The 21,847-nt window shown below is 44.1% G+C and overlaps 1 protein-coding gene across 1 annotated transcript in view; it reads left to right on the top strand.

Annotated features, from left to right (window-relative positions):
• FGF12 (fibroblast growth factor 12) overlaps nt 1-20,088 on the top strand; it is a 74,683-nt gene extending 54,595 nt beyond the window's left edge. Inside the window, exons 3-4 of the mRNA XM_009999955.1 lie at nt 11,021-11,219; nt 19,746-20,088. Coding sequence (XP_009998257.1) covers nt 11,021-11,219; nt 19,746-19,864 — 318 coding nt within the window. The 3' untranslated portion in view covers nt 19,865-20,088. The remainder of the gene's footprint in view (nt 1-11,020; nt 11,220-19,745) is intronic.
• Nucleotides 20,089-21,847: the final 1,759 nt, after the last annotated feature.

The following is a 21,847-nucleotide window of genomic DNA, read 5'->3' as shown; positions in this document are numbered from 1 at the left end:
CACTAATGATTCAGGACCTAGCACTGATGAAAACAAAAAAAAAAAAAAAAAATATTGTGCATAGTGGAAGGGACTGTTGTGCTAATGAGCAAATGGTTTCTCTTTTGTGGGTGTGAGTGGGTTTTTGTTCCTCTTTTTTCTCCCCCTATTTTGGACCTAACAGAAAAGAAAGCAGTCATGACATGTTTTTTCTTCAAATAATATAATCAGGACAGCCCTGAGGTTTCCTTCCCCCTCTTAGTATGTTTGTTTGAACAGATAAGCATGATTTATTAATATTATTTTTTTTGCTAAGTAAAGTATTTTCAGACTTCAGATGGATCCAGCTGTTACACATAGTAAGTAAACTCCAGGCTTTCTGCAAGTGAGGTACTGAGATTCAAACAAGTGGGATTAACAACCGACCTTAGCTGTTGTTATTGTGTGGCTGTTTCTCTTTGCGAATATTGGCGGTAGGTGTTTTTTGGAAGGCTTCTCATTCCTACACCCATGATGGCTGTGAGGCATTTCAGATCGTAAAGGAGCAATTTGAAGTGCAGCTCTGCATGGCAGCAGAAGACCTTGTGTACAGCAGGCACCCATGTTACATCTTCACCCATGTTGCTGCTCACATCCCTCTTTTCCAGTGTGGGTTTAGATCAGAGTGCACACAGGGCCCTTGGTGCTTTTTAAGGATCACCAGTGTGCAGTAGATAACTCAGGTAACTGATGCATCACATCAATCACGTGCCTACTTGTTGCAGTAAGCCAGCTGTTCCAGCCATCTCTGGGATTGGTAGTTTAGTTCAGACCAGGAGTGCACTTTTGGAGCAATCCCTCCAGTTGCTGCCACATACAGCTCTTCAGTTTGCACCACGGAGTGTTCTTAACTAGTTTGCTTTTGGATTAAACTAAACTGAAGGATGCCCTCTGAGAGTGACCCTAAAGGGCTGGACCAGGGGACCAGGTGACTGAACCCATCCTGAAATGTGCAGAGTGCAAGTGTCCAGCCCTTGTCACCAGCAGTTTCACTCTACGTGTTCAGTCCTGCGTTGTAGACACAGCCTCAGTAAAACAAATGTGTACAAATCTTATTGTAAACCCTGGATCTCCTTGAGGCTCCATGCTGCAATAAGTAGCTACAAATAGGAAATAGCAGTTTTTAACTCTGGATTGCTTTGTTGGTGTATTTTGGATCATATGATTTAAAGCAGTTGCACAGTTTTCTGTATACTAGTAGCACAATAAAATGGTCTGCTTTACTGTGCATTGTGCTAAATGGAGTTAGTATATTACATTCCTCTCTCTAGAGTGCCTATATTATCTTAGATTGGAAGCTGCAGTCATTAGTTGGCTTCGGAACAGAATCAGATGCCAAAACTAATCTGAGTTCTCTAGCAAAGTGTGCAACAGAGTGAAAAATTTCAGCATAGCCACTACTGTAAAATCCCTGATGATATACTTACATCTGTCTGATTCCTGGGAAGCACAGCATCAGCTAGGATGGGTCAGTTGGCTGCATACACTGAAACAGTCAGATCTAAGCTGTGGCATGGTTCACATCCATTCAGAAATGTTTGTGCATTGTCCACGGGTAATTTCACATCGAAAGGAAACTAACAGAAAAGAGCAAGTTAGATTGTCAGCACCTATGTACTGTGGAAATCCATTCAAGACATAAATAAGGCCAGTCTTCTCTGTAAAGTTGTTTTGGATGGTGAGAATTGTCAGCTCTTTCAGGCTGTGTGGAGATGCTGTGGGTCAGGCTGTGGATGGGACTTTTGTCACAGCAGAGTTAGCAGATTTTCTGAATTCCCAGAAGCTAGATGAACAGGGGACTGTATGTACTTCATGCTAAATACTTTCCTTCTCCTCTCTTTCTCTCCCAAAATTGTTCTGAGGAGCTGAAAGCTCATTCATTCCTGAGGCTGAATGTCGCTCTATTGTATAAAACCAAAGACAGGCTCTTCATACATAATGAGCAATTTAAAGAATATTAGATGAGGTGCTAGCCCAAAGTGTCTGGCTGAAGGACACAGAGTCTGGAAGAGTCAGGAGCAGCAAAGAAGCTCTCAGGAATTAAAATCCAATGCCTCAGTTGCATGACAGGCATCCACTCTCTGTAAATGATGCTCAGGAGCAACATAAATGTCCCTGCAACCTGTCTTCACAGTCTGCCTCTATAGCACTTTCCCACCTTCAGGGGTGGTTGGGATGATGAGCAAATGGGTTTGTGGTTTTCTTGGCTGATGTAAAGCAGCCTCCAGCAGAGGTAGGGCAGACACCTCAGGGTCATCCTGGCAGATTGACCACTGACCTTTTTTGCTGGATTTGTCAGCAGAAAAATTGCTGGGGCCCAGGCTTTGTGGCACAGACTTCAGTGGGTTCCCTTTGGCTCTCCCAGTGGGCAGCAGAGCTGGCTTTCACCCAAGCATATGCCATGAACCTTTTCTTTTCTCTGTGTAGGCACTGCAGCAGCTGGTACAAGGGGGAGGGAAGAGCCACATAAATTGTCACACTTCATAACATTTCAGCTTGGTTGGAAGATGCTGCAAATCCAACATCAGCTCACCTCAGCATCAATGGATGCTTTAGAGCACAGGACTTGCTGTTAATTGGCCAGTTGTAGCCAACTTGTCAGTAAGCTGTCAAAATACTAATAATCTAGCACCACTCATTTTCAGGATGGAAGTTTTAGCAGTGAAGAAATTGAATTTCCAGTCCTGATCATGACAGTTCTGAAATTGGTTTAATGCAGAAGATATCTTTCCAGCATTACAAAGGATTGGGAGAGTGTTTGAGAAGGTGTGTTTTCACTGTGTCTTGCAGTGAGAATTTAAGCGTCAAAGCAGAGATGCTATCTCCGAACATCAGCAGCTTATGGCTGTAATAGGCCTGGTGAGCACCTTGGCAGCTCCTCTTATCTTTTGCCCATATGATGTTACTTCAAAAAATTAACAACAAAGAAAATTGGGCTAAGGCCACTTACTTTTTTCAGACTTGCACTCCATGCCCAGCTCCTTACTGATGAGAAGAACAAGCAGGGTTTTGTCTGTGTGCTATTCCACCAGATACTCTGCCTTACAAGGTCTGGGACCTGCTCACAGTCCCCTTCTCCCTGACATAGTTATCACTGCATTATTTCATCTATATCAGTAAGAGAGGGCTTCCTCCTAAGAAACAGAACTGGAACCCAGGGGAAATAAGTTTCTTTACTAGCTCTGAAGCCAGTTGGTCTTACAGTGCTTAGGATCAGGGAATTTTTATTAAATGCCCAGAGCATTCATGCTCTGATTTGAGCCTTTGAGGATAATTTCAATACAAATAATAGCATCATAAATCTAATATTGACTGCTAATTTTCCACTAAGATGCTTTTGACTATCAGAAGAAAGTAGTATCATGTTAATAAATGCATAATAACTATTATAGTTCATACATTGTTGTTATTATTATCAGCCATAATGAAAATAGCAATATCATGAATGTAACCAAAGGCCACGAATCAATTTATTGTGCCCTGTGCTCAGGCTCAAATCAATGCCCAGAAAAACTCTCTCTGGCCCCATGGAGAGACCACAGGTTCACAGCATCCCACCTAGGATTCTTACATTATTATTTTTCTTCATAGTTATTTCAGGCTTTAGCAGATGAGGCAGTACAATGCTAATTTAGGAAGTCTGTTTTTCTTGTATGCAACATATCTTCATCCTGTCCCGTCCTGTCTCATGATCATTACCTCTGAATGCAAAGATTTATTTCTGGATACTGTTTTGGAGTAAGTGGAGTTGATAACATCATTACCCATTTCAGACACTTTGTCAATTACAGCTTGATATAACATCCAAAACTAAAAAACAACGTGTAGGCTTCCATGGATAACTGCTGAGAGCTGCACAGGCACTGGGACCCAAATCTTACTCCAGAAGCCTGTTCTCTCACCCAGCTTACCCAGGCTCTCCAGGAAGGTGTGGGAGGGAGCAGCCCAGCTTGAAGTTATGTTCTTGTCAGCACCCATTAGGTTGAGAATTGTGTTCCTATCAGGATTGCATGAGCAGCTCACCACAGGCCAATGCAGAGAATTAGAGAGGTTTTATGAAGTACATGGTAAAGATGTGCTTGCACAGTGGACAGGCCAAGAGTTGAAAGCTGAATATAGTACTGAAGTGTGGCGGGATGGACAGGTCTGAATTTGGATGTCCAAAATTCATTGGGTTCATTTGCTTTGTAGCCAAATATGAGATCACGGCTCATGTGGATCTGTACGAGCTTGTTATGATCTAGGTAACCAGTTGGCCAGGGCAGGATGGAGCTCAGCCTCTTGTGCAGAACCTGCCATGGTTTTTGGTCAATACTCTGTGGTGGTCCCAGGCAGATGTCGTTGCTGCTGCAGGGTTACATATAAAGATCTGCAGCTTAATTTCAGAGGCTCATTCAGTAGCTGATCTTTTTTGCCTACCTAGGAATACTGGGTCAGCTTACAAGACTTACCAGACCTGCACTCCACCTCTTGCTTGGGTGTTTTAAATATGCACCTTAAGCACAAAGAGTTCCCACAGAAGCAAGGGCAGATAGCCCACTAGTTAGGTTTTTCAGAGGCAGCAAGTTAGATTGCTTGCTAATGCTGCTTCTCAGCTCCCAGAGCTGGGGACCAGACCTGCATGGATGATGATTTATTTGAAAATGTGCTTCCTTCAGCCCACAGATGGTCCATGCAGAGTCAGAATACTTGCAGATACCATACTGTCTCATCAAGTGAATCTCTGCTCTGCAGCAGGGCTGTATGCTCCCATATAGCAGCTTGTTATTTTAAAACGTATCTGCTCTCTCTTACTTCTAAAAGGCCACCGTGAAGACTTGTCACCACTTTCTCATAGAGCTAAAAGGGGGAGAAAAAGTAGAGTGTGAACAGTAGAATATCACCTGCCATCTGGACAAAGATGGGATGAGATGTGTGGTTGGATGCACACTTAGGTTCTTGATCACTCTCCATGAGAGAGCTCAGCTACAAGTATTTTAAATCATTTGCTGACAGATGCAACCCTAGGCCAGGGGAGAAGCTATGCTGGGGCAGAAGGATGCTGAGCCCTATCAGGCTGTATGCAAGACACCATTGCCTGTGGGAGGGCTGCTGTGGTCTGCCCAGGGCTGATCCTTTGAGTAGGAACTACATGGTTCAAGGTCTGTCTTGGAAAGGAACAGGAGTATGCCAGGATCAAGCGCTATGGCATGAGGTTTGTGGTCACAAATTCTTAGATGTTCAAAGACATATTCAGTCTCTGCACTTCCACAGGGTTAAGTGACAGTTGGGTATTTACATTCCATCTGGGAGCTCAAATGTCTTTGAGAATCTGGTGCCTCTGTTTATCTACCAACAGTGATACCAGTGCTGAATTCCTCAGTGCTATTGGCATCAGAGGGATGTTGATTAAACCCTGCTCTGGATGAGGTCAGTGGGGAATGTGGAATGTGCTTGACTGGGTAAAGAGCACCATAAAGCAGATGCTTTTCTGCAGTGCTATCCTTTCCCCTGGAATGGAACAGCATTTAAACACACACAGGGAACATGATCTGGTCGTTCCATGTTCTGCCTCCACAGCCACAATGAAATGCCACTGCTGATAGCTCTGATGATATTTACGATTCCTATTTAATATGTTTTTAATTACTTGATGGGTTCTAAGTATTAACACTAACATCAGTAAGTATCCTGAGCCAGATTCTCTCAGAGGGAAGCCTTGCTGTGCCATACACTTTGGTGGAGTTTAGTGCTCTTATCCTATCTGAAGATGTGGCTCAGTAATGGTGCAGGTCATAAAAGAGAAACCCATAAGTGCTGTAAATAAAGGGAAACTGTTACTCTGGGAGTGTGTTAGTTGGATATTTCAACACTCAAAATTAACATCCCTTTCCTAAACTGTAGCACAAACCACTTGCACAATGGGGGTTTTCTTAATTGCTGCTAGTTTCAGTGACTAAATTTATTAAGTCATTAGGTTTGCATATGGATGGGTGTATTTGCTGTTCTCCTTCAGGCCATAATAAAAGGAGATCTTGAGAGGGAAAAAAAAATAATATAAAAAAATAGGAGATCTTTATTTATCTGACAGTTTTGAGAATGTTTGTAGAGCAATAGCAAGCAATATAAACAAGTGGCCCAGTCCAGAGGGATGCTGAGTGAGCTGCTGGGTTTGGGTACAACAGGTATAGGAGACACTACTGTGACCAAGGTTAAATGGAACATCTTGTTTTTCTAAAGCAGAAATAGCTTTTGGGGGCAATCCGTGGTACTTTATAACCCCCCTGAGCAGGCCTGACACTCTGAATCACCCCCAAATGGCAGTTGCATCCATTTAGCTCCCCTTGATTCCAAGTGCCATTGAATGTGGGCTCCCTGATTTTCTGTGTGATAGCTGTCATTTGTATTTTTTTTTCTAGACCCTGCAATTTCCAATAAAACCAGAGTTAAAACAAATCAGACCCATGTTTGTTTTACAAAGCAAATCTAATTACTCTTCCTATTGGAATTGCCATTTGTTCAGGGCTTGGATAAAGATACAGAAAACAAGATGATGGCAGATGCTAATTATTTTGCATTTAAGTTACTAACATTTATTTTACAAATATTTCATGCAGGTTTGTAGTTTAACAATTAAAAAAAAAAATAGCTGTTTTGTCAAATTGCTTTTATTTATACACATTTAACAAAATACCTCAGGCTCTAAATCTGCAAATAGGAAACAAATATGTTTATTTACTTTGTGTGCAAAAATAATTTAGTCAAAGACAAATTATTCACGTGAATTGTTCACGTGAAGATAAAACCAGACAAATTTCCTTTTTTTCTCCAAGTCACTTGCATACTGTTTAATGAGGAGAACTGGTGGGTTTTCTGAGTGAGCTGAGTTCATGATAGAGCTGAGAGGGAAGCAAGAGCTCTGGAGTTTGTAAAGAAAATAGAGTCACCATTTATTTCTTTGTTTAAAAACTGAAAAAAGACCGGTGATTAAAAGATGAAGCCATCTGTCCTCTCACTATCTTGTACCTGGTCATGTTATTTCTGTCAAGGAGGGAGTTGGGATTTGTTATAAGCCTGTTTTCAAACAGGCTCTGCACCAAGTGAGAGAATAAGTGGGGGCTCCTGACCTCAGGGTTACTGTACCATTGCCTCTGGAGGAGGATGTCCTTACAGAAGCAAGTGGGGAACACAGCATGAAGATCCCTTTGCTGTTTTTACCTGCTCTGTATCTGTGGGATGAAGAGAAAGTTTTCGACTTCAGGTCTTCCGACCAAGCATATTTTCTCAACATTAAGCTAGTCATAAAAAAGAGAACAAACAAAAAAAGCTGGCATGCCACAGAGCTCTGTCCAGTGATCAGTGATTTTCAAAAAATACCTTCAGGTATCTCAGGTTTCAGTCTGTGCAGCAGTGGCTGCTAAGACCTGCTTTATTACATGAAGCCTGTTAAGCTCACCTGCACTTTCCTCTTTCTTCCCAGCTCTTCTCAGCCCAAGAAAACTGAAACAGCATTTCCCATATGATTTGCCACAATTGTATTTCACGTTTTTGTTTTTTTTTGTAGAGGGGTTCTACCATTAATATCCCAATAGTATTTTGTTATTGGCAGCCCCAAAGCCATCAGGAAGAGGCACATTCAGAAACTACGTGACACAAAGTAGCTGAAAACTTGACATTGGCCATGAAGAACGTATCCATTAAGAAAAGCATAAGGGTTTGCATGTTAAAAAGATTTAGAGGACATTCCAAATATTCCCAGGTGGTGGCCTGTATCCTGCTCATCTGTCCCATCTCCTGTCTGGTCAACTGTTTTTTTCCTTCTCCATCTGCTTGCTTTTTGTGTCATGTCTGCACATGGTAGTGCCTGCACCAAAGATTCTGATGCTCAAACCTGTAAAGACCCTGCAGTGGGTCAGTTTGGTGGGAGAATGAATTGCATCCTTGTGTGTTTGTCCCAGCCTGGCACAGTGGAACACTAGCTGTTCCTCCTGAGGTGATACACGTAAGGAGAACAATAACAATTAATGAAAGTGACATTATTTAACTAGAACTTAGATGATAGATCTGTGGGCTTCCTAAACTGCCAAATGGACATTGCTGAGATGTTTCTTGGTGCTGTTGCCATGGTTAGTGTCCTGAAGTGCTATTTCAAATGAATTGTGGGGGATGAGGAATCAATCAGCCAACTCACAAAAACAATGGGACAGTTTTGTTTGCTTGTGGAGGAGTTCAAACATTTAAAGGAAATCACTATTTTTTCCTCTATTTTTAAACTCTTCATTAGGTTGATGTCTTCAAATACCTTTGCTTTAAAATAATATAATAATGTTGCTGCTTTATTTGTGCAAGTGGATAAGGGCCATGAAGATGACCAAAGGGCTGGAGCACCTCTGCTCTGAAGATAGACTGAAGGAGTTGGGGCTGTTCAGCCTGGAGAAGAAAAGGCTCCAGGGAGACCTTATAAGTGGCCTTCTAGTACCTGAAGGGGCTACAGGAAAGCTGAGGATGGGTTTTTCACCAGAGAGGGTAGTGATAGGACAAGGGGTAATGGTTTTCAACTGAAGGAGGGGAGATTTAGGTTAGAGATCAGGGGGAAATTATTCACTATGAAGGTAAGAAAGTGCTGGAACAGGTTGCCTAGCAAGATTGTTGATGCCCCCTCTCTGGAGATGTTTAAGGCCAGGTTGGATGAGGCTTGTGCAGCCTGGTTGAGTGTGAGGTGTCCCTGCTCATAGCAGGGAGGTTGGAACCTGATTATCTGTAAAGTTCCTTCCAACCTTTGCTCTTCTGTGATTCCCTGATATACAAGACAGCTCCTACTTTTATGAACTACAGCTGTATGTCATAAAATATTATACTGCAGTCATTTAAAAATAGATACTTCTCTGAGAACGTGATTTTCAACAACTTTTTAATAAAATCTAGATTTTTTTGCTTTCTTTTGAAAATTAATTAGCTTGTTTATTTCTTCTTCACCAAAAATAAAATTAGTCTTTGTTCCAGGGTGAAATTAAAACAGATGTTGAGAATCCAGATATCTCATGCATAGTAAATTCCATAATCTTGTGAGGTTGGTAGCTACCCTTCACAGCTTACCAACTTTTCAGTCCCCCGTGAAGGGAATTTTCTTGGTACATTTTTATTGATGGGGTAGCAAAGGCATGGGAAAGGGGACTGAGTTGTCCAGTTTGGTTTTAGAGATGCTTTCCATCCATCACAGGTCTTGCTGCCTGGCTGGGCCTGATGCCCAGGAGATCCCCTGAGCAAACTGCCCAGCTCCTGGGTGAGCTGTGACTTTCCAGGCAAGACAAAGCCTGGAGATAAAGAGCAGATTCAAGGAGCGCTTAAATGCTGATCTTTGGGGAAACTAGTTCAAATACTGCTTTACAGTGCTCTAAGTCATCCAGATCTCTCTTACCTTGTTTCACTCTATTCTTAAAATACTTATTTCTCTAGGAAGGGAGACTCCCTCAGATAGGGCAAAATGACCCGTTGGGCTGATGGCTTTTTTACGTGTAGTGCTAATGACTGAGACAAACTTCATATGGGCAGCACAGCTCCATACTTTCTGCTATGCTTTATCTTCTGTAGCTTCAAGCTTGCCTGGCTCCACAGGTCTGTTGCACACTGGATTAATTGTCAGACCAGCAACACTTTATATAAGCCCCAGAGCTCTTGGGAATACACACCTCGGTGTTGCTGAGTGTTCAAAATGTTCACTCTTAAATGAGGTCTGCAGTAAGTGTGTGGCATTACTCCAGCTGCTTTGCTCAGATGTTGGTCATGGGTTTTCCATTAGCAAGGTTGGAGAAGCTCCCAAAGACTTCCAAGTGGTAAAAGCTTGGGAGAGAGCATCACTGGCCTGTAGCAGCACCTGCCTCACTCACAAGGCTCTGAGATACCTTGTCTGAGGCCTACAAAAAGGGGTATTTTTTGTTAGAAAAATTTGTTGTCAGAAAATGCATATTCATTGTAGCTTGAGCTCTTTTTGCAAGAATTGTTGTCATTTTAAGGATCCCAGTGGGAGAATTTGTTTGGCCAGGATGAATGTTCTGCTCAAAATCAAAGACTGGGAAAAAGAACAAACAACCAAAACCAAACCAACAAAAACAACCCATCAACAGCCTTATCTGCTTCAGTGAAGGTTTTGGAGCCCACTGCCACAGAGTCCCCAGGCCAGCCAGCTATTTTTAGAAGAGGTTTAATATTTCCCTGTTGAAAAGTCAGTAGGACAAGGCAGGTTTTGGTCCATAGCTGAGAGTTGTTTCCTCCTTGGGACTTTATGCAAAGCCAGTGCAAATGCCAAAGCACAGCCAGCCCCACAGCTGGCTCAGGGAATGCCACAGACAGACCCATGTGTCCTCTGTTCTTGGGCACATGTGGCATGTATCTGAAGAAATACTTGTGCTGGAAATATTTAAATTTTCTTCTTTATCTTTATTGAAAGATCTCCAGGCCTTGTGCCAGCATTTCCTCCCATTGCTTTTGAAAAGAAATACATTGTTTACCTGCTTTTGTACTCCCATTTCTCTGAATCCACTTAAATACTCTTGAAAAACTGCCTTTTGCCCATAAAAATGTGAAGAAGCTTCATATTTTAGATAACCACCATAGCACATTTCTTGCCTATCACAGGGAAGGTAAGTGCAAAGCCAGGGGAAGGTGCTGGGACCAGCAAGTGAGCAGCAAGGCTGTCTCCACTCTTCAGCTCTTTATTTTATCTTGCTTGGCATTTCAGTTTAAATCCTGGCAAGTTCCTGACTTTTTCTGCCCATTTTTCACCTCTGCTCACTGCAGGCTGTTTCACACACCACAGCTCTGCCCAGGAAGGACAGCCTTCTCTTTGAGGGGGGAGTTTTCCAGAGGTTTGTTGCTGCTGGGAGCTGGTGTTGCTGATGCCCATTGTTTTCTATCACTAAACCGACTGTGGTTGCGTGGCCATCGTGTATCACTCTGTGATGTCTAATTTAGGAGATCAGTGGTTAATTCTTTCCTTTGCTTTTTCTTCTCTCTCTCACTGCAGGATGTTTTTACACCAGAGTGCAAATTTAAGGAATCTGTCTTTGAAAACTACTATGTTATTTATTCTTCCACGCTGTACCGGCAGGAGGAATCCGGCCGAGCATGGGTCCTGGGACTCAATAAAGAAGGTCAAATCATGAAGGGAAACCGAGTGAAAAAAACCAAACCCTCATCACATTTTGTACCCAAACCTATTGAAGGTATGGAATCTACCTGCTCTCTCTCTCTTGGTGAGCTCTGGGGAGGGAGGAGTTTGCAATTGCATATTTGGGGCTTTCTGGATTGAGGGTGGGGGGTGTTGGGCTGCAAGCCCAGAAAAGCAAGGACAATATTTGTAACATTCCAGAATGGTGCTAAGCTGCACTGGTAGCATTTCATCTGCTTTTCTTCTCATACCATAAACTTAGCACATTGTCCCAAAAGGGTTTCTCAGCTTGGGGTGTTAAAGGATTTGTTTAAAAGCCCAGCAACATGAGAAGTTACTGTAAAAGTCAAACAGCCCTCAAGCAGCCAGGAGTTCAAAAGGAAACTGTTTCAGTAGTGATTGTAATCTTGGGTTCTCTGTGAAGAATTTCCCAGCATCATTCAGTAGGTTTCCAGTCCCATGTAGAGTCAGTAGAGAGAACACTTATGTCACCTGGTTTTAGACTCTGACCCTTCGTTTCTAGTAACAGAAGAGAAACTGGTCCTGCCAGCACAGCTGTGGATTTACTTTATATGTCTACCCTAAGATGAATTCTGTTCTATTTCATATGTAAAGGCATCCTAGTTAGTCAGCAGGGGATAGAGAAACTTTATCATAGATGTCCACAGTTAGACGAGATGCTGTCACACCATATGTCTTCACCACAGCGTGAGGCTTCAGTGAAAGTCATGGAGCTGAAGTTGTGCCCTCCTGTTGCTGCCTGTGCAGTACTCAAGTGTGCCACAGGTTTGTGCCAGGGCATTTTGCTTTTTATGGGCTGGCCCCTGATAAATGAAGAGATGTAATGTGATGAGCCTGGTACTTCACAGATACTAACTTGATTCTGGATATAAGGAGAACTCTTTTTTTTCTGTTGCTTGGAAAACTACTTTTTGATCCCTAAACTAGATAAGCCTTTCTGACCTCATCTTGGACCTGCTAGTGGCCACAGCTAAGTCCATGCCCTAGTAAGCCCATGCCACAGTAAGTCCATACTTCCCAGCAAAGGCACAGGAGGAGCAAGTGTGTGTGTTGAGATGGAAATGCCAGGTCAGGAAGGCAGGCTGAAATAATCTGTTGCACCACTGAAGCAAAGCGCCATGAAAGAAATTCGGCTCAGCATGCCAAGAGTGTCTGTGGCCTTTGCACAGGAGATGGGTATGTTGAAAGAGTAGAGAACAGCCTGGAGCCTCTTGTCTTGTGCTTGTTTACATGAGATTTTCTGCAGCCAGAGCCTCTTCTTGTTTAACTGAAGCATTAGTACCTTAAGACCTTAAAATGTTTGGCTAAGGGACAGGGCTTGCTTCAGGCATGGGGTGGGTCACCAGCTTCTCTTCTGTCTCCTCCTCTCCTGTCTTGGCTGGGAGGAGAGTCTTGCAAGCTTTCTCAGCTGGGTTTCCAACTCCTGGTATTTCTTTGCTGCCTGGCTGCGTGCTGGCACTGATCAGTGGGCTCCTTTGAATCAAGGCTTCTGTTGTGCTGTAGCATTCATGGTATCTGCTGAACGGCTCAGTAATTATCTTCTGCATGCATTAAACTAGGCCATCCCTGTGGCTTTCCTGGTGGAAAGCCCTGCCTTAATAGAGGTGCCTGACCTGCAGTGGAGTTCTCATTGCAGCAAACACCACTTTGGCTTTCATTTTGAAAAGCCCAGCCCGGCCGAGAGCTTCCCCACCCTGCAGTTGCCTCCTCCCACGCTTGCTTCAATCACAGCTGTCACGTAACCTCCCCAGTGAGCGCTTTGGAAGTTGGCAGCCAAATTAAGGGCTCCTCCACCCCTTCCCTCCTCCACATGCTTTGCAGTCAGGCTCTGCGAGTGCTGCTGCATCAAAGAGCTGGCAGTTTCCCAAGCCCAGGCACGTGTCAGCTTCCCAAAGCATTCAGCTGTCTGGGACTGTGACTCCAGACGGAGGACTCTGTTCCCAAGCATAAGATTCGTTGTAGGTAGCAGAGGCTTGTGGGAAGGGTTGGAGTAGAAGGCACTCAGCTCCACGTGACATCTCTGTGCTGCATCCATCAAAGTCTCTGCGAACAGGGCTTGCAAGCAGAGATGTTATAGAGCAGGGGCAATTCCTTCCCTACTTGAACAGCTTCTTTCTCATGACTCTAAGGAAGTGTTCAAAGCACTCCTTTGCTATATTTGCATGTCTCTTCTGCTAAGTGCTGTGGCAGGCTCCAGCCTGTGGGCTTTGCTTCTTATTCAGGCCAGTACTTCCAGCTGCAGTAATGCAGCCAGGTTTCCTTTGGCTCCAGTACCAGCACCAGCATCAGCCCTGTCCTGTGGTGGCTGACACAGTAATGTACACTGAGGGAGATCTGGTCCCGTGGGAGGGAGAGGTGTTAATCACTAGGAGTCACCCACCACTTGAATAGCAATTAGCTTTGAAATGAAACTTCCCAGTTGTTTTCTGTGTGCAGAATTATTATGCAGCTCTTTAGTGAAGACAGTGTTTGCAGGGAGGGGAGACAAGAAAAGCTCAGCTTGCTCCTGGATCTCATTTGTCCCCCATTGCTTCATACTGCTTTATGCATGCAGAAGGCTTTTCCTCAGAGTTGCAAATGGGCAGTAAATTAATAAATGGGAAATGTCCTCTCAGGTCACTTCTAAAGACTACGTATGTGTACATGTGCATATATACATCTGAAATGTCATTGTAGAGAGGCTGGTGCTGGTCTCTTTTCACAGGTAAGCAGTGACAGAACAAGAGGCAATGGTTTCAAGCTGCAACAGGGTAGTTTTAGATTGGACATTAGGAAAAATTTCTTCACAGAGAGGGTGGTCAGACACCGGAATAGGCTGCCCAAGGAGGGAGGTGGTTGAGTCATCATCCCTGGATGTGTTTAAGAGTTGTTTGGATGTGGTGTTGGTGGAGATGGTTTGGGGGAGAACTTTGTAGAGTAGGGATGGTGGTTGGACTTGGTGATCCCAAGGGACTTTCCCAACCTGAGCAGTTCTGTGATTCTATGATTATCTGTGTATGTATATGTGTTATCTAAGGATTTTAACAGCTACAGCTTTATGCTGTGCTAATCCTACAGATTCTTTGACTCCTGTAGATTAGCAAGGATGCTGGAAGTGAGGTGTTCTGTGCCCAAGTCATAAATATCAGCTAGAAAGGTTTGGGGTTTTGGTTGGTGGAAAGGGTTATTTGTGGGGTTTTTTTTCTTAGTGTAGGTAGAATTTGTTTGGTTTTGGAAATAGCATTGAGCTTAATCAATATAAAAGCACAGAAAACTTACTAAGTAATAGCAGGGGAAACATTAAGTTCATCTCCCATCTGTGCACAGGCAAAGCCAAGGCAAACAGCCTGGCAGGCAGCAGCTAATACACTATGTAGTGCCAGTTTTGGTTAAAAACACACATATGCAACACATTTCTTTTGATATTCTTATTTCTGATCACTGATCATTCCAGCTAAATGAGCCCTTCAAGTGCAGACATCTAGATTGAACCAGACTGCACAAGAAATTAGCTTGAGTATAATTGTCACTTGAACACCAAGCAATCTTTTAAAGCAATTTCAGTCTCTCCAAGTGTCTGTAGTGATTAGTGCTGGACAAACACTTCCATCCATGGTGCCTCTTGTTCTTTAAAATATCCAAACCCATCTCAAACAATAGGAGACTTTTCCAGTCACTTAAGTGGGAATTATATCAGATGCTTATTGTGGATGTGCTCTGTTGTTTGTATTTCCTTCTCTTTGAAGACAACATTTCCACATTGCTCTCCCAAAAGAGCATTTAATCTTTTGCCTAGTCCAGGCCAGAAAGTATTTGGGGTGGCAAATCTGGCCACAGAAAGCAGATAACTCTTCCTCCATCTGAGTTAGTAGAGCTGTCCCTGACTCCAAACTCATGGTGCCTCAGCCCCCATGACTTGAACATGTCTCAGATATGAAGGTGACCCATTAATGACTAGTCTGATCCATTTACTACCACTGATGACTATCCATGTGCAAGCAGTTCCTTTTCCAGTGTGTTTTCCCAGGGATGCACCATCTCAGTTTTGCTAAGTGGAGTCTTCAGATGTTGCAGAGAAGTACACGAATACTTGTTGAGTAGGAAGATATGATAGGCCTTGAGAAAATGCTTCAAAGATACCATTTTAATCCATTAAAAAAAACCCAAAACCTAAAAAGTGTTCGTTAGAGGGGGAAAAAAACCTAAACCAAAAAAAGCCCACCCCACATTCTTTGTTAACACAGCTTCTCTTTTGTCCTGTCTTTCAAGTGGGCAGGCTTTGGTATGTTTTCAGTCCTACTCTAACTTGTTCATCTATCAAACTCCTAATCATCTTATTAGATGGCAAATGTATTTTAATGTGCTTTTGCTTGGCTTTTTCTCATCCTGTGCTGTTTCTTACCTGAACAAACTCTGATTCCATCTGGCAGCAACCTGCACATTTAGCCACCAGATAGACATGAGCTCAAAAGCCTCTGAAATGCATCAGCTGGAACCCAGCTTAGAAGACAGTAATTAGAAGCAGAAAATGAGAGTGCATAATCACTTGCTCCCTCCTGCCCCTTGCTGCTGCTTAGACAATTAATTCTCTCCAGTGAAGCATTAGCTAATGCAGCCACTACTGGAGATACCTGCACCCCAAGCTGTGGCATCCATCAGGAAAGGAGCCTGTCTCCCAGGGTGCCTGCCTGAGGATATGCCCAGCCCTGCTCAGGCACCCGTCAGGGCTGCCATCAGCCCCTGGCATGGTCCTGCTGGGCTAACCACCTGCCTGCCTGCTAAGCCACAGCTTGGGAAAAATCTGGTTCCTATGACTCACAAAGGTCTGGGACAGGGAAATCCAGGAGTGAAGCTGGCTGGATAGGATGTATCTACAGTTCTTTAATAAGCTTTTTCCTGGATTCTGGAGAAAGGGAATTGAGTTTTTTGCATCCCTTGAACCTTCTTAACTTGTAGTGATGCCAAGTGAGAACTCTTAGTGTCAGGACACAAAATGGTGGCGCTTCCCAAACTCAGCCAGCCCCTGATGTCTAGGGAAGCCATCCAGGGTGACTTCCCTTTCACCGTGTAGGTGGTGTGCCAGTGTCATGCCTGGGAAGCAGAAATGAGCCTGGGATCCTGTGCTGGCACAGAGGAGAGAGCTTGAGCTGTTCCTGAGTGATGGGCAGTCCTCTCCATTCCTTCACCTTCAGGAATGATGCTCCTCGCCACCTCTTCCCCCCCTTGCTTGTATTTTCAGGCTCCTTCCTGCCTAACTTGTGTTGTCTCTTGTGCAGAACTGTTTCCTTGTGCATGTGAATGGCAGGCACTGCTGCTTAGCATAGAAGCAGGGATTCCAAGCTGTAGGAACCAGGCATGGACACAGCTCCACTGTGGCTCACCCCCTTCTATTTATGCCTGTGGCACTTCAGTAGACCAAGCTAATGGCACTTTCCAATTAAAGCATGAATATGGCTGTGTTGATTAGAATCTGGGACATAGGAGCTGATTAGCTCGTTGAAACTCCAAAGCATTAGCTTGGTTTCCAGACAGTAAGGGCTGTATTTGGCTTGGTGTGTGGGTGTGGGTGGGTGGGAGAAGAAAGGCAAAGCAGGGAGGGGACTCTTGTTCTTGCCAAATTGCTCATCCTTCCAAAGTTGCCTTGTGCTGCATGCACCAGCAGACCTCCCAAATGTCGGGGCACGCCGACTGTCACCCTCCTGCTCGTCAGGCAGGGGAAAAGGGGCAGTGTGTCTTTGCACACACTCTCAGAGACCCCAAACAGACCTGTCAGTGAGTGCTGCTAGTCCTGAACCACAAAGAAGCACTGTAAAGCTGGGAAGATCTGGGCACTCAACAACAGTCCATTTGCAAACACCCTCTTCCCAGTCCATGACTAACATCTCTGTGCGTGAGTCACGCTCGAGCTTCCTCAGTACAAGCAGCACCAGCCTGCAGTCCAGGAGCCTGTGTTGCACAACATGTCGCAGTGTCCTTAAAACCCCACTCGCGTGCGGCTGTGCACATACTGATATTGTAGGGGTGTCTAAATACAGAAAAATATACTTGTCCTGTGCTGCTACAGCTTCTCTGGCACAATGTGAGCAACCTCCAGCCATGCCCCATGTCAGTACTTGTATCGTGCACTAGATTGGAGGATAAACTTACAACTCCTACTCTATTTGCTTGCTAGGTATGGAGCTTCCTTCATTTTTATCTGCTGGTGTTATTTACTTCTGTAGCCTGATTACTATTCATTACTCTGTGAGCCTTAGTAGCTGAACGTTTTTGCCAAAAGGCCACAGTGAGAGGCAGGAAGCTGAGGACAGGCAATGTTTTGTGTGGTGCTACTTTGGGCTTTGCTCAGGCTCAATCCTTGTGGTTAATCATCTGGCCCAGCCCAGTGGGGGTACTGGGGATGGATACAGGTGAGTTGAGCTTAGTATGTGCAGCTGCCTGAGGGAAGAGCTCACTGAGGTCCCTGCAGGTCCAGACTGGGACCAGAGAGGTCAGTGTGAAGATGACACTGCTCTTGAAGCTCGAGTTTTTTGTATGGGACGTCAAGGGCAGTGCAGCAACTCTGGCACAAATAATACCCAGCTTTGCTGGGCAAACATCACGTCAGAGAATGCGGTCAGTCACAGAAGTATTGTGCATCTTCAAGTGCCATCAAAAGGCTCTGCAACTCAGGGTAAGAAATATCAAAGGCACATTTTTTTTCCTGTTACTAACCTTTTCATAGTTCTTTAGACTTTTACCAGGTCCTTTCCTCAACAGGCAAAGTCACTGTCACCAGGTTGTTGAGTGACGTGCAACAAGGTATGAGGGGCAGGTCAGCAGCTGAAAGGGGCTGAGACACCCTTTTCCTTCACTTACTGCCTTGCTATACACTTTCTTTGCACCTTTCAGACAGCACTGACAGTCTGGGAAGCTGAGGGGCAGTCCTGGTCCAGACCTATGGGATAAGTTGTTAATTTTTGCTTTTTTTCTCATTTTTATGAAAAAAAAGAAAAATGGCACCAGTAGCAATGTTTGCATACTGGTAGCTGCCTTGCAGGCACCCTGGGAGGCTCAGCCAGCATGTGTGTGTTTAAACTGCTTTGAAAGCCTCGCATGAAAAATGCTCTTATGGGAAAGTAGTATTTTTTTTCACTGTTCATATATTGAATGCAATATCCTTCCTATTAATGCACAGTTGACTGCACTTCGTCTCTGTCCTGTATTGCTGCACACTGCAATAACTGTTTATCTAGCTAGGAGTAAAATGCAGAGCAATAATGTTATTTGCACTTTGCTTCTAATTGCCAGGAGTTATTTGCAAATCACAGGAGATTAGACAGATAAGCAAGTATATCGCCTTTTATAGATGGGGTTACTTTTTTCATTTCTTCAGATAATATTTGAAATTTTGTTAGCATTGATTACCTGTAACCAAAACCTTATGGGCTCTAGCCCCTGTGTTTGAGCTCAGTGCTGTTGTTTGTGATGTGATGGCTCTACAAAATGAAGCATTACACTATCATATCTTTCTGTCCTAATTTTTGCAAAGATCTGGACATGACATTTGCAGCTGGGACTTACCTCGTGTTCTCAACTCCCGTGAGCCTGCCCTCAGGATGCCTCACTATTCAAGCACATCTACACCCCACCATATCTGCATTGAGCTCATCAGAGACGCTCCCTTTGGTGGTGGTTGTGCTGTGCCTTGGGCAGGTGTTGCCTTCTCAGGCTGTCAAGGCTTCAGGAGGTACATTTTCATAGGGCACTTATTGCTTAGCCAGGTCTTGAGAGCTGGTGCCCTCCACTCATCCCATTCTCAAGTGCTGCAAGGTGACCATGCAGAGCTGGAATGGCTCCTGGCTTACTGTCCCTGAGCTCATCCCCATGTGTCTGTTCACAGCCTTGGCTGGCTGTCTTGATTTAGAGAGGCAAAAATAACTGCTTAGAGCATACCTCAACTCTTGGCAAAAGGTGATAAATAGGGTTGAGTTGCCACTTCCAGAACTTAACACCCAGAAGGCTTGGATGGCTCAGATGCAAGTGTAGTTTTGACTCAAGACTCTCAAAGAATTCTTGTTGGAGAGTAAGGATTGCTGTCAGGTAATTCTTGGACACAGTATTAGATAATAATCAGCAACTTGCGACAATATATGTTGCTGTGAACTGAAATGTTTCTTTTCATAGAATCATAGAATGACTGGGGTTAGAAGGGAAGAAGATCTGGGGAAGAAGGTTAGAAGATCATCTGAAGTTCCAATCCCCCTACCCCATATATTTTATCAATATGAATATAGCACAGAAAAACAGTAAAGCACAGGAAACCTAGAAAGACTTGTCTGTGAGAAAGAACACCAGCCCTGTTTCTGTTTGTGCCCTTGTAAGGATCCAGAGACCGAAGGAGGACCTGACTGGCAGCAATGGCAGGTAACAGATCCTCCTTAGTAAAAGGATCTACTGCTGGCTCACTGAGGTTTTTGTAAGTTCTGTGTGTTTTTGTACTGGGGCTGGAATTTCATCCTCATATAGGAAAAACAAACAATCCATGATGATTGCTAATGTCAGTGACTTCAGGGCTGTTAACAGGTGTCCTTTCTGTTCACAGTGTGCATGTACAGAGAGCCATCGCTGCATGAAATTGGAGAAAAACAAGGACGCTCAAGAAAAAGTTCAGGGACACCAACCATGAATGGAGGCAAAGTTGTTAACCAAGACTCGACATAGCTGACAAATACCCTCCCTTCTTCTAACTCCTCCCCTCCCACCCACCTATCCACCTCACCTGGCGAATCCACACTGAGACGACAACAACTGAGCAAGGCAGGACCTGCTGGTAGTGGCTAGGAGTCTGAACTCCAGAATCTTTCTCTGTGTAGGATGAGGAAATGGAACCCCAGATCCTGCCTGTTGCAACGTTTTAAAACAACAACAACAAAAGTGAAGAAAAAATGTTTTAAATCAGGACTCCATTAACATTTTCAAAAGCAAACTGTTTGCTTTGTGATCAAAGGGGGAAAAAGAAATCTCATCTCTGCATAATAATAATAACAACAACAACTAATAAATATAATAATAATAATAAATATAATTAAAATAAAGATGTTACCTTTAAAAATAAAACAAAGCTTTTGGGAAATTGAACTTAGCATATGATAAGCGAGAAACATGTGGGAATCACAGCCTGGGACTGTGCTTTCTGCCTTATACTTTCACCTCACATTCACACATCACTGTTTTTTCCATCCCTGCTTCCCTGGGGATGGATGAGATTTTTCACAAAGCAAGAAAGGTAGGGATGGATTATGACTGTGTTTGCTCTGCTATCAATAAAATATGGCCTGTCCGAATTAGGAGTCTTACAGTTATGGGCAACAAACTAGCTATTCTGTATTCAGCTTTTTCCATCTACATTCAACCACTGTGTAGTTATTTGTTGCTAGTGTCACTCTGTGAGTATGTTTGACCCAAGTCTGGCATTTTATGCCTATTTTTATCATAATTGTATTTATAGGCTTGCTTTACTGTATTAGTGGCCAGGGGAATTTCAGAAATCAGTTTTCAGGTCTTGCAGGATGAAGTGATCATATGTATTAGGGAAGAGCTAGAAGATAAAGGGAAGGAGAGATGGCTGCTTGCTTTGCTTTAAAATACAAAAAAAAAGAGCAAGAAATATCACCGAAGTCTTTGATGTCAGCTGGAAATGATGAGGCATGTGCTATGTGAGGGGGTGGCAGGGATTTCAGCAATGGGAAGAGAGGTACGGGGAGGGTGTAGGTGGGATGTACAGGGAAGGGGGGGAAGCTACAGGGGAAGGTGTGTGATTGTGCATGTCCAGCTGTGCTGGGATCAGAGGGGATGCTGCTGTTTCCTTCCAGCAGTTGGGCTTGCTGTTTGAGTTAAGGTTCCACACATCTCATTTTGCACATGGTCAAAAAACTGACACTATAAACCCCTCTAATCCAAAGTCTTACCACTGCCAAGCCCAGTGTGATGAGAACACCTGCATGCTGCAACCTGGCTACAGGTGTGGGTATGTGTCCCACAAGCAGCAGGGCTGCAGGTACTGGAGAAGCACTTCAGAGGTAACAGATTCACAGATTGGAAAATACAAGGAGTGATGGGGTGAGCACTTCTCAGCACTGAGCCCACCTGCAGCAACTAGGATGTTAGTGGGGATTTGCTCTTCTCTCCCTGTCTGGTGCTGTATATCCTTGTAGTTTTTGGGGTCAGCTGTGAAACACATATAATGGGTGATGCAGGCAGATGCCCTGTCTGCTCACACACCTTATCATCAGCCTCAGAACTCTCTGCACCCAGGGTTTTCAGGTGGGAGCAGCAATCACAGAGGTGCTGCAGATGCTGCTATAAAAACAGGTATTGCACTGGCTGAGGTGCCTGGGAAGCCTTTGCTGCTCAGGCAGTGGTCACAGCTCCCACGAGAGGAATAAGCAGATGCCCAAGGGTCTGGAGAGGGTTGAAATGGCGCGTTATACAAGGGGAACTAGCTCAAAGCCTTGCTGTTATAAGCTGGGTGTGGAGAGGGAGGTTGGGTGTTTCTTTAGTAAATTACAGGCATATGTGAAAAGCCAAAAATTACCTTAATTCTTGAAGCTCCTTTGCTGTCACAGTCAATGGCTCAGCTGGCTGGTGGCTGTGGGAGATGAGGAGAGACCACACTGCACCCTGCAAGGCAGCTGCTGCCACGGG

This window comes from Chaetura pelagica, unplaced genomic scaffold (genome assembly GCF_000747805.2).
Source record: "Chaetura pelagica isolate M959 unplaced genomic scaffold, ChaPel_1.0 scaffold20, whole genome shotgun sequence".
NCBI lineage: Eukaryota > Metazoa > Chordata > Aves > Apodiformes > Apodidae > Chaetura > Chaetura pelagica.
The sequence above is the reverse complement of the archived record's forward strand: the minus strand, read 5'-3'. Positions and strand labels throughout refer to the sequence as shown.